Here is a 13,263-nt window from a genome sequence, read left to right as displayed (position 1 = left end):
ACCTTCAATATTTACTCGTCACATGATGAGTATTGACCTGTCACGTGATAAATATTAACTCGTCTGCTAGGAAACAAGACGGCGTCTTGTTCCAACGTTTCGCAGCTACATTTGTAAGTTACCGCTATGAAAGAGAGGACGATTTAAGGTTTCATACTCTTGATGAATAACCTCTGACCCGACCCCTTGTCCTGCGACCTCGGTCCGGTCAGACCACCTCAGGCCCTTGTCCTTGACCTCATCAAAAGTAATTATTTGTATCATACAAGCGATTACGCGCATCAAAATAGTCATCTCTGAAATTTAATGAAATTCGAATATGGCGAAATCCCTGCAGTATAGGAGTATCCGGAGGAACACTTGTCATGGGGTGGAATCCAATGGTCCTTCCGAGTATGATGGTAATACGTTTGGGTTTTCTTGATTCCCTGCTCTCTGGTAAATGTGCTATTGGACAATGCCCAATTACGACAGTGAACCTTGACAGTGTAATCGTTGAAAATAGGTGAAACTAAATCCACCCCAGTGGGGATTCCAGGTTAGAACAGGTACTCGAGGAACGTATTCGGTGATCAGACTCGGCGACTTGGTGGATTCTGTATCATCGAACGATGGCGTGGATCGTTGCTCATAATATCGATCACCAGACTCGATTATTTACATACCGCCGTCATACAGATGAAATATTGCAAAACAAACATAAACAAACAACCTGCAAAGTTGCAAACCACAATGTTCTACGTTTCACAATTACTCCCTGAGCAGTGATTGTCAAAGACACTGTGATTGGGTGCCGACACCATCCGAATTCCGTTCACTGCAATCAGTATGCGTGATTCATCCACATCAAAACAGGAAGCATCTGCGATCTCCGTCACCTTTTGCTTCATCCTACATTAAAGCGATGTTCTACATAATATTAAAAGCGGAAGTAAACCAAAATACTCTTTCTCTCACTCGATAACACGAGTTCCTAGTCGAAATCGCCTATGCTAGTTGCATACGCAGTGGATGTAGCAAATATTGACACGCACGATGTTTTTTTGTCAACTCTGCAACCTGCATTTCAATGTTTGCTCACACGACTGCAAATACCGTAAAGGTGGAACAAAGAGCTGACGGGGATAAGAGGGGCGTACATGTTGACCTAATGACGCGCTGTATATATCTAATACTCTCAGCACTGCACACAACCACCGCTTTAACCAGTCAAAAACTTACTTACGTAAATCAATTAGAGAAACTCTATAAAAGTACAGTAACGAGTTTATTGACATTAAAACATCTAAGGAAGTATTTGCTTATTATTGTGAAACCCCGTTCTCCCGGAAAACTCACCTGTTGAGATGGATGTTGGGATGGGTTGTATACAATCAAGGTATATTATAGTTATGTATTTGTCAATCCGAGAATAATAATTAGGAAATCATTTTTGTCAGAAGCCATTATGGTGACGTTTCAGCCAATCCACTTGAAATGACACGGTACCCAGGGTCATTTACCCGGTATATGTGAGCGGGTATCTCTCACTGTTTTCCACCACCCCAACAATCTCCCGGAATGTATTCACATTCCTTCAGGCAAGATCGTTTTGTTTTCAACTTACAGGAACATCAACATCATCGATATTACTCTAAACAACGCACACGGACGGTTGTATATTCCAATAACGCTCTTTTATTGATGTTTCAAATTGCTATGTTTATCGGGGTTTTTTTTACATTTTCACGTCTTACCTCAACAACGAATTACACAAAGTAAGACATAACAAACATTTCCATTAGATCTGTATTCTTTGTATTATATGCAGTTTTACTGAAATATACAGACGCATTGATAACAATTGATAAATAACTGAACACATATACACAACAAAGGTAAGCACCACCCGTCTGTGTAAACGTGGGCCGTGTGCTCCTCCAGGGGGGTCACATTCTATGATGCAGAGAGACAGAGGAATCGGTTGGAAGGGACGCCATATAACTGCTACACCGGAGCACTTACAACACATGGCAGTAGAAAATCCATTTCACCTTCTGTATATCAAAATAAGTATGTCAGTTTGTAAAAAAAAAGTAAAAGTATTTTGTCTCTAGACAGCAGATAAAGTTTTACGCTTTTTAAGACAAGCACCAGAGCGCTGGGGACATATATATCGTCAGTCAGTATAACAGCTTACTAAATATCAAATAAGTTACTCATATTAATATGAATACATATTACTGTCAGTGCTATATGAACTGACCTTTGTTTTAGTGAGTGAGTATGTGAATAATTGTCAGAAGATTAGGCCTCAACTGATAGGCTAAACATGAGGAAATAATATCTTCATATAATATAAAGAAACTACCGTACTTATATGGCGTATATGGGTGTGATGTACATGTAATGAGATCCTTGCAGCGCTGTAATTGAGCCTCGAATTGAAAATTTACTGAAACATACCATTGATCCAAATCCATCTAATGGATTGAAAAATCTAAATGGGAAATTTGGTTTAACATAATGCTTTAGGATTATCCTTTCACATCAGAGATTTGAGTTAACGCTACAAAGGGAGTTGGTGTAAACAAACAAATAGACAAATGCACCTTTCGTTCCGACAATTATCAAGAGAAATACGTAAAAGAAGATCTGGTCCAACATTCTACTGGCAGCTTTCCACGTAACCATGGCAACAACGTCGTTGCCCGGGTACGAAACCTTTTTCTTGGACCTCTTCGCAGGATCTCAAAGCAGAAGGGCGAAGGTTTCACTTTGTCATAGCAAGCAGACACAATGGCCGTAGCAAGGATGGACAGTCCACTCAAAATAAGCATGCTTGTAAGGTAGATCATGAGAAGGGAAGGTTTGTCGGAAGAGGTAGGTATAAGCGAGGTGATATAACTCATAAACACGGCTAGGGACAAGAGGCTGGTGGAACAGTGAACACGGGGACGTTCAGGATGGAGATGAGGACAATGGGAGACACAACGTTGAGAACGTAAAACAAAGACCTCCTCTGAAGCTTCAATATGAAATTTATTTCATCACGTTGCTCTGTAACATCATTTTCAAGCAAGCGAATGTACTTAGCATCACACAGTATCCATTCTCCGTGTCTGTATTTTTCTGGAAGAGTAGCGATGTAGTCTTCATCAAAGGTCAGATTGACTTCATGGCTGCAGTAGTTCGATGTGATGAACTCGAATGTACACACTTGTTCATCAAAGGGAAAGTCCGACATATCCAAAGGGCAGTAACTCTGAAAAAACGTGTTCTTCATCAGTTGTACCCGACCGTCTGAATACACAATGAGAAGGTTCTGTTCCGCTGAAGACTGGTCGAAGGAGAGATTGTCCACGAGGATCAGACTTGGCTCCCTCATGTCTGTCAGGCTTGGGTGGAATTTGGTGGAATATGCCTCCATATTTGGAGGGGTCCCATTTCAGAAGCTCATCCTCCCACCACAGGACCAGATCGCCCACGAAGGAGATGTGCTGTAATACGTTGTCGATGCTCCGAAAGTACCTCATGTCGATGGACATGTGGATACTGACCATCTTGGACTGGTCATGGACTGGTCGGACTCTTGTGTCGTAATCTCCAAGACGTCGCCAAGCAACCGAACATGATCGCTAGCGTTTGGGAACCCTCGGCCAAATGTTACCGTGAACAGGATTAAGAAGAATCTCAAATAAATCTCTTCATTCATTGTCTCAAAGATTTGAAAGATTTCGATGCTCCAATGTTCACGACAGAAATGACGTTGGAAATACTGTCCTTTTCTTCGGCGCCACTTTTCAACACTGTTTGATCATCGCCCTTCTCTCTTTTAATTAAATGAGTCAATGTTTGTCCTGGAAAAAACATGAGGATTCGTGCAGCAGGCAAGCTTTGAACAGTTGCAACATGATACTTAGCCATGCGTCAATACTGATTACGAAACTTGGATGTGGGGGATTGTAGATGTACGTTAAAGAGTTGTGGCAATACGTCGACAGAATTCATCAGCGCGATCGCAATATTAGGCAGGAAATCAATAGTTACGAAAGCCAGCTAATTGCATTTGATATACGAATCTCATGAACTCGCTTTGTACTTAGTGACGGATGTACATCTGAGAAACAATAACGATGAAACAATTGAATTAATCAAATGTTTAATAACTACTTGGAACAGGTGTGCATATTATGTACGTGGGTTGCATCGCATATTTCACATTCTGACATTTACATGTGTACAATTGGAATTATCATAGGTGGCCAGGTATGTCATTTGTAATATGTATCACTGTTTGGTTGATATCTAAAACCAACTGCCACATAAGTACCATTTCGAATTTCGAAATAGATAAAAATCCTGTTATTTAGTCAAGTTAGTTCGTTCAGCATGTTTTCATCATTTCTACAACCACCCCTTCAATGAGATATGTCATGTTGATTTCCCAAGTCCAAGCAGTGCAAATATGCAACATATTCCGATGAAAGTAAATATATTTCTATGGAGGGTTATTTCATAAATTATATTTTAAAAATTATGTATTTTGTAAACATTAGTTTGAATTATTGAAGAATAAAAGTAAATAATCTTGAACTTGAGTAATATGTGTTACATTTATCACTTCCTGTGCCCCCTTTTCGGATCGTTCACAGATCACAGACCTATGCCCTCACACAACCGACACGCAGTGATATATAACTGAATAAACGGAGCTCCGTGTGTGACGGGTGAATCCGGTTCCACTGCACAGCAGCAGGGGGACTGCGGTTGAATGTGATGCGGCGCACGTTGTGTTCAGTCAATGCGTCACGTTGACTCGACACGTCCACTGTGTCTGTTCACACAAGTTTCAGCTGTTGTCGACTCCTGAGAGCGGGTCAAAAAGTGAGTTGTGTTTTATGCCGATTTTAGCAATATTCCAGCAATATCACGACAGGGGACACCAGAACCGATGGGGGGAATCGAACCCGGGTTTTCGGCGTGACGAGCGAACGCTTTAACCATTAGGCTACCCGACCGCCACGAGGAGACATGTAAAGTACAGAATTGAGATATTGTGAAGATATATGAAACAATAATGTGTCTTTAAAATAATGCAGTGTGTAACTAGCGTCTCTTTATCGACACCCGGGATTAACTGGATCGTAGGATGAATACACTCTTCAAAAAAGGAAACGCACAGGTAGTATGTAGTTCACTGCAAAAAATCCGGTATATGAATTGGATATATGTTATTGGAAAATGTTGGTGGCATGATATTCGACAAACGGTACGTCAAAATGTAGCCATTGTCGATTTGCAATGTCATAAACGGCATTGTTTTCACACTTGTTCCAAAATATCATGGAGGAAAACAGCAAAGCAAAATGCACGTGCAAGTTATGGCATTCGTAACACGTAGCAGTGGCAAGCATAAGCCAATCATTTGTCATTCATTCAAGTTCGAAAATGTCTAGACACAGAGCTGCCGATCGGAACATCGACATAGGACGTATCCAAAGAGGGGAATGGCAGTCTTCTGTTGCCCTCCACTTTAACGTCCACCACAGCACTATTTGCCGCCTTTGTGACCGATATACACAGTTCAATTCCACTACTGCACAGGATCGCTACATTCGACTGTTCCGCCTACGTCATCACAATGCAACAGCTACGGAGACTGCAGGACGCATCCCTGGTTTGAGGAAGTATCGGACTAGACTGTCAGGAACCATCTTCGCGAGGTTGGAGTCCGACCCAGAAGACAAGTTATCGTCCCTGTTTTGCAACAGATCCACCGACAGCGACGCTTACGTTGATGCCATACCTTAAAGCCTTGGAATTTGAGAAACTGGAAATGCGTGTGGTTTAGCGATGAATCACGATTTCATCTTCACCGGAGAGATGGAAGACAACGTGTTTATCGTCGTTGAAATGAGCATTTTGCCCCACATTGTGTACGTGAATTCGACAATTTCTGTATCCTTCACCACGAGATCTGACTTGGTTGTTGTTAAGGGAAAATTGACAGCAAATCGCTACATGAATCAAATTCTTCATTGACTGCCAGAGGTAGCTGTTTCAACAGGACAACGCTCCACCGCACACAGCTCGTGTCACGGTAGACTACCTTCATAATGCCAACATCATCGCCTTGCCCTGGCCGTTAAGATCTCCAGATCTCTAACCAATCGAACACCTCTGGAATGAACTCGATCGACGTGTACGTCAACGTCAAAGTCACTCCCACAACTGGCCAACGCGAATGCAGAATGGCGCAGAATTCCGCAGGACAGAATTCATACACTTATCCAGTCCGTGCCGAGGAGATGCAGAGCCGTGATTGCTGCCCGGGGCGGTCACACGAGTTGTGTGGCCCTATGTGACATGACAATGAACAGTTTTCAATGCCTTTGTACAACGACAACATGTGACTATCGAGCTCCAAAATTTCATGTTTGTATCTATGATATTAAGTCAAATATATCGACTTTATTATGTACAATAAATATACTAAAAATCTACCTGTGCGTTTCTTTTTTGTTTGAAGTGTGTTGTTATTGCTTGACCTTTTAAAGTTACACGATGTTCTGATTTGCAGCAGTAAAACACCTATCAACATGTGTTCAAATATTTTAATGTGACACTTTCAGTGTTTAATGAACTTGTTGTTTTATGAAAATACACGTCTTCAACATCAAATGAAGCTGTGACTTAACTCATACGACGGTTCACTGCTCTGCTTTTTTAAACATTGTCAAGGTAACAACATATCAGAAACAACTGCATCGTGATCTATGTCCACTGTGTGTTTTATCTCGGCGTATTTGTGTGAAAGCGAGATATGTTTTCATAATACGCGATTTATCAAATACAATTGTCAGGTATGTTGCATAAGAAAATAGAGACGATCATGCGATAGGGTCTAAACTGTATGCCAGTGTTCAGACAGGGTCTAGACTGTATGCCAGTGTTCAGACAGGGTCTAAACTGTATGCCAGTGTTCAGACAGGGTCTAGACTGTATGCCAGTGTTCAGACAGGGTCTAAACTGTATGCCAGTGTTCAGACAGGGTCTAAACTGTATGCCAGTGTTCAGACAGGGTCTAGAATGTATGGTGTCAGGCTGGGTCTAGACTGTTTGTCAGTGTTCCGACAGGGTCTAGGCTGTATGGTGTCAGGCTGGGTCTAGACTTTATGGTGTTCAGACAGGGTCTAGACTGAAGGTCAGTGTTCAGACAGGGTCTAAACTGTATGCCAGTGTTCAGACAGGGTCTAGACTGTATGCCAGTGTTCAGACAGGGTCTAAACTGTATGCCAGTGTTCAGACAGGGTCTAAACGGTATGCCAGTGTTCAGACAGGGTCTAAACTGTATGCCAGTGTTCAGACAGGGTCTAAACTGTATGCCAGTGTTCAGACAGGGTCTAAACTGTATGCCAGTGTTCAGACAGGGTCTAGACTGTATGGTGTCAGGCTGGGTCTAGACTGTTTGTCAGTGTTCCGACAGGGTCTAGGCTGTATGGTGTCAGGCTGGGTCTAGACTTTATGGTGTTCCGACAGGGTCTAGACTGAAGGTCAGTGTTCAGACAGGGTCTAGACTGTATGGTGTCAGACTTGGTCTAGACTGTATGGTGTCAAATAGGGTCTAGACTGTTTGTTAGTGTTCCGACAGGGTCTAGGCTGTATGGTGTCAGACTGGGTCTAGGCTGTATGGTGTCAAATAGGGTCTAGACTGTATGTCAGTGTTCAGACAGGGTCTAGACTGTATGGTGTCAAACTTGGTCTAGACTGTATGGTGTGAGACAGGGTCCAGACTGTATGTCAGTTTTCAGACAGGGTCTAGGCTGTATGGTGTCAGACAGTGTCCAGCCTTTATGGTGTCAGACTGGGTCTAGACTGTATGGTGTCAAATAGGGTCTAGACTGTTTGTCAGTGTTCCGACAGGGTCTAGGCTGTATGGTGTCAGGCTGGGTCTAGACTTTATGGTGTTCAGACAGGGTCTAGACTGAATGTCAGTGTTCAGACAGGGTCTAGGCTGTATGGTGTGAGACTGGGTCCAGACTATATGTAAGTGTTCAGACAGGGTCTAGGCTGTATGGTGTCAGACTGGGTCTAGGCTTTATAGTGTCAAAAAGGGTCTAGACTGTATGTCAGTGTTCAGACAGGGTCTAGACTGTATGGTGTCAGACTGGGTCTAGACTGTATGTCAGAGTTCAGACAGTGTCTAGACTTTATTGTGTCAGACATGGTCTAGACTGTATGGTGTCAGACAGGGTCTAGACTGTATGGTGTGAAACAGTGCCAAGACTGTATGGTTTGAGACTGGGTCTAGACTGTATAGTGTCAGTCTGGGTCTAGACTTTGTGGTTTGACTGTATGTCAGTGTTCAGACAGGGTCTAGACTGTATGGTGTGAGACTGGGTCTAGACTGTATGGTGTCAGACAGGGTCTAGACTGTATGGTGTGAGACTGGGTCTAGACTGTATGGTGTGAGACTGGGTCTAGACTGTATGTCAGTGTTCAGACAGGGTCTAGACTGTATGGTGTCAGACAGGTTTAAGACTGTATGGTGTCAGACAGGGTCTAGACTGTATGTCAGTGTTCAGACAGGGTCTAGACTGTATGGTGTCAGACAGTGTCTAGACTTTATGGTGTCAGACAGGGTGTAGACTTTATGGTGTCAGACTGGGTCTAGACTGTATGGTGTGAAACAGTGCCAAGACTGTATGGTTTGAGACTGGGTCTAGACTGTATAGTGTCAGACAGGGTCTAGACTGTATGGTGTGAAACAGTGCCAAGACTGTGTGGTGTGAGACAGGGTCTAGTTTGTATGTAAGTGTTCAGACAGTGTCTAGGCTTAATGGTGTCAGACAGGGTCTAGACTTTGTGGTGTGAGTGTATGTCAGTGTTTAGACAGGGTCTAGATTGTATGGTGTGAGACTGGGTCTAGACTGTATGCCAGTGTTCAAACAGGGTCTAGATTGTATGGTGTCAGACAAGTTTAAGACTGTATGGTGTCAGACAGGGTCTAGACTGTATGGTGCCAGATAAGTTTAAGACTGTATGGTGTCAGACAGGGTCTAGACTGTATGTCAGTGTTCAGACAGGTTCTTGGCTGTATTGTGTCAGACAGTGTCTAGACTTTATTGTGTCAGACAGGGTGTAGACTGTATGGTCTCAGACTGGGTCCAGACTGTATGTCAGTGTTTAGACAGGTTCTAGACTGTATGGTGTCAGACAGTGTCTAGACTGTATGGTGTGAGACTGGGTCTTGACTGTATGGTGTGAGACTGGGTCTAGACTGTGTGGTGTGAGACTGGGTCTAGACTGTGTGGTGTGAGACTGGGTCTAGACTGTATGGTGTGAGACTGGGTCTAGACTGTGTGGTGTGAGACTGGGTCTAGACTGTGTGGTGTGAGACAGGGTTTAGACTGTATGTCAGTGTTCAGACAATGTCTCGACTTTATGGTGTCAGACAGGGTCTAGACTGTATGGTGTCAGACTGGGTCTAGACTGTATGGTGTCAGACTGGGTCTAGCCTGTATTGTGTCAGACAGGGTCTAGACTGTATGGTGTCAGACAGGGTCTTGACTGTATGGTGTCAGACTGGGTCTAGACTGTGTGGTGTCAGACAGGGTCTAGACTGTGATGTCAATGTTCAGACAGGGTCTAGACGGTATGGGATGAGACAGGGTCTAGACTGTATGGTGTGAGACAGGTTCTAGACTGTATGGTGTCAGACAGGGTCTAGACTGTATGGTGTCAGACAGGGTCTAGACTGTATGGTGTCAGACAGTGTCTAGACTGTATGGTGTCAGACAGGGTCTAGACTGTATGGTGTCAGACAGGGTCAATGTTCAGATATGCACTCTATGGTGTCAGTCGAGTGTCCCCTGGTGGCACGCACTAGTTTGACGAGGCACGGACGGATGGACACCGAGTCGGGTGTGTGGTAGGCTTTAGTGACGACAACGGAGCCGAGTATGGAGAGACTTCTGAAGACGAGGGAGGATTGAGATGTAGATGAGAAGGAGGGATGGGTCCTCGGAGGAGTTGGGAATGAGAGAACTGATGTAACTTAGAAACACAGCTGGAGCCAGGAGCCCTGTCACCGACACCGACAGCTTCTCACCTGTGCTCGGGGGAATTATGAAGACGAGGACGTTGAGGAAGGAGATGACGTTAATGGGGATAATGATGTTCAGCATGGAGAACAACGGCATACGTCCCAAGATCAAGGGAAGGCGGAGTCTTTGTCGCACGACTTCCGATGTATGACTTGCAATACGTTTGTCATATTTAGCCGACACGAGATCCCATTCTCCATGCTTGAGTTTCACTGATAGAGGATTGCGATCGTTGTGGTCAAAAGTTAGATCGAATTCGTCAGTCGGGTAGTTTCTTGGTAGAAAATCCAGATGACAAACCTGAACGTCGAAAGGGAACTTAGAAATACTTACGGGACAGAAACTCACTCTCAGATGCCCCGTAGAATCAACGCTGCAGGAAAACCCAGATTCTATGTCTGTTGTCTGGTCGTTTGGCAAGCCATCTACGAGGTACAATTTTGGCAACCAAACTTCGTTTGCATTCGCATGAAGTCGGGAAATCCCGCCATATTCTGATGCGTTCCATACAAGGAAATTGTCTCTCCACTCCACACTGAGAGTAGCAAGTAGAGAGATTTGCTGTAGAACCTCCTCCAGGTCGAGAATGTGCCTCGTCTTTACTGACAGTTTAGCTACAACAATCTCTGACTGATTAAAGACAGGTCTTGTTCTATCACTGTAGTGAGCAAACATATCTCTCAGAAGACGGGAATGATTCGAAGCAGATGACCCACAGATCGCTAATTGCACCAAAAAAGTCAGAAAAGCTAAAAGTACAATTAATATTCATCTATGTGTTACTAAGACCAACGTTGGCAATAATTACTACGTACGATGGCAGCAATGTTCTACTCGATATAGTTAATGTTGTGCTTTACCCTAAAGAAAGTTCAATCATGAAGCAATCACCGTCTTTTGTAATATAGTTAATGGTTTTATTGACCTGACAAGACCTGTTTCATCAGCTGGATTGTGACGCCGCCAGTTTGTGCTGGTTTCTACTGTCAGTGAGCGTTACAGTGTACACATAAACTCTCAATACAGACACACATATATATTAGTGTGCATTACTGAACAAAGGGAACGTTATTAAAACTGTAGAGGGGTTTTGTCTCGCCAGAAGATCAACCAACTGACGTGAATGTTGTGAGAAGATGGAGAGCAAGCCGAGCGTTATCTGCACCATCTATCATCTTCGTGTGGAAGTCAGAGTACAGTTACAGAGGTGGAGGGAGTATGGGGAATGGCGGTTGGGTGGGGATTAATCGAGTTAGGAACAACAAGTTAAATGGATTAGCTATTAGGATATAACACCTTTGAATGCCCGCTCTAAACCTATTTACAATAATTCATTTACAGAGGCAAATTGTTTATATTATCAGCATGAGAAATATCCGCGCATTATTAGACGTAGTATCGATTTCAAACGTGTCACAAACAGTGTTTGTCAAGGTTGTGAGCATGACTTGCATCTGTTAATGAAATAGAACACATGAAATAAATAAATAAAAAGAGTTCTCACATCCCAATCCAAAATGAATCAGAATTCACTTTGTACTTGATTGTAAATGTGATTTGGGGCAGTATTAAAAATGTTTTTTTCATCTTTGATTTAAAACACCATTTTTCAACAGTTTGTAGGATTGATCGCCTACACCTGACTCATCAACTAGACATGCGTCACGATGGAGTGACAATGTCACGCTACATGTGACAGGGGTATATCATAGATAAAGCTTGCAGTGACTAAAATGTTGACTGGGAAATATTTTCCTTTAAGATGTTCAAGACCCGCGATGTGGGGGACAATGAGTAGTATAGGTAATGGGGGTTCTGCCGCAACCCCGCTAGAGCCAGATTTATATACCTATACCGCTACTACAGGGGGAATTTTTTATGTGTAAATAATCATGCGATTCAACGATAGTCATGAGATTAAACTAAACTGACTCTAGCTCACCACCACCTGGAGCCAATCAATGCTTCTATTAGTATAAAAATGATGATGTGATTCAGCGAAAGTCGTTTTAAAAGAAATATCAATATTAATTAATAATGAATAAAATTTACTATAGCCCACGAGGATATTGGAAAGGTGTAGGAGCAATAAAAACATTAGCCACCGCGGCTAAGGTATCTAAAGATGTAGCCAAGGATTGGTTAAAGAAACAAGCGATGTGGCAAATATATTTACCAGCACCGCATTATATACCGAGGAAGAAGTTTGATATATTTACAACGAATGAAGTTCATCAGGCTGACCTCTTGTTTCTTCCCCGCGATAAGGTAAGACGCAAAACGTATAAATACGCTTTAACGGTAGTGGATGTTGCTAGTCGATACAAAGAGGCTGAACCTTTAACCTCGAAAGGTTCAACAGAAGTAGCTAATGCACTGAGCCGCATATATAAAAGCAGACCGCTAAAATGGCCTAAGCTATTTCAAGTAGATCCCGGTCGCGAGTTTATGGGATCGATAACTAAACTGTTAACAAAGCACGATGTCGAAATCAGGCGTGGTGAAAAAGAGGCCCACCGTAGTCAAGCTATCGTCGAAAGATTTAACAGGACATTAGCGGAACGTTTGTTTGGCTATCAGTATGGGATCGAAATGAAATCCGAGCGATTGAGATCAACCGAATGGGTGACACGATTATCAGCCGTTGTATCAGCTCTGAATAATGAAGTAACGAGATTAATAGGGAAGAAACCATCCGATGCTACTAAAATGAAATCCGTGACTTCCGAATCTTCAGCACCGAGAAGAGGCAAAGAACGAAAACTTCCGGATAGAGTAAGGGTAAGATATTTATACCAGCCCGGTGAACTCGAAGGAGGCCTACGTCGCGCAATCAATCCCATATGGTCCCTTAAGACATATAACATTAGTCGATTGGTTACGAAAGAAGGAGAGCCTATTCTTTATTATCTTCAAGATGGACCGGGTAGGGCATTGTACGAGAAGAGTTGTTCATAGTTCCCAACGGTACGGTATTACCACCATGACCATAAGCATAGGTAGTTACACCATCATTATCAATCCATCTCTTTGTATCTAAGGGGGATAATGATGTCTTGTTCATTCTTAATCCATATATCCTATGATTGTAACTTCTTAAAGAGTTCATCTCGTGTTTGAACGTTCTACCGTTGAATAATGATTCTTTATACTGTTCGTGTTTGATATGCTTTTT

General features: G+C 42.9%; 2 protein-coding genes across 2 annotated transcripts; both read right to left on the bottom strand.

The window, feature by feature from the left end:
* Positions 1 to 2,899: 2,899 nt before the first annotated feature.
* Positions 2,900 to 3,409, bottom strand: LOC124147717 (acetylcholine receptor subunit gamma-like). Its single transcript, XM_046518456.1, has one exon. The coding sequence runs from the start codon at positions 3,407 to 3,409 to the stop codon at positions 2,900 to 2,902; it is 510 nt and encodes a 169-aa protein (XP_046374412.1).
* Positions 3,410 to 9,920: 6,511 nt separating this feature from the next.
* On the bottom strand, positions 9,921 to 10,763 carry LOC124147716 (acetylcholine receptor subunit delta-like). Its single transcript, XM_046518455.1, has one exon. The coding sequence runs from the start codon at positions 10,761 to 10,763 to the stop codon at positions 9,921 to 9,923; it is 843 nt and encodes a 280-aa protein (XP_046374411.1).
* Between the last annotated feature and the right edge of the window lie 2,500 nt (positions 10,764 to 13,263).

This window comes from Haliotis rufescens, unplaced genomic scaffold (genome assembly GCF_023055435.1).
Source record: "Haliotis rufescens isolate VD_foot unplaced genomic scaffold, xgHalRufe1.0.p SCAF_36, whole genome shotgun sequence".
Taxonomy (NCBI): Eukaryota; Metazoa; Mollusca; class Gastropoda; order Lepetellida; family Haliotidae; genus Haliotis; species Haliotis rufescens.
This window is presented reverse-complemented; position numbering and strand designations above follow the sequence as displayed.

Excerpts from the sequence above, each read along its gene's own strand:
- LOC124147716 (XM_046518455.1), bottom strand. The coding sequence starts at position 10,763 with ATGTTTGCTCACTACAGTGATAGAACAAGACCTGTCTTTAATCAGTCA.
- LOC124147717 (XM_046518456.1), bottom strand. The coding sequence starts at position 3,409 with ATGGAGGCATATTCCACCAAATTCCACCCAAGCCTGACAGACATGAGG.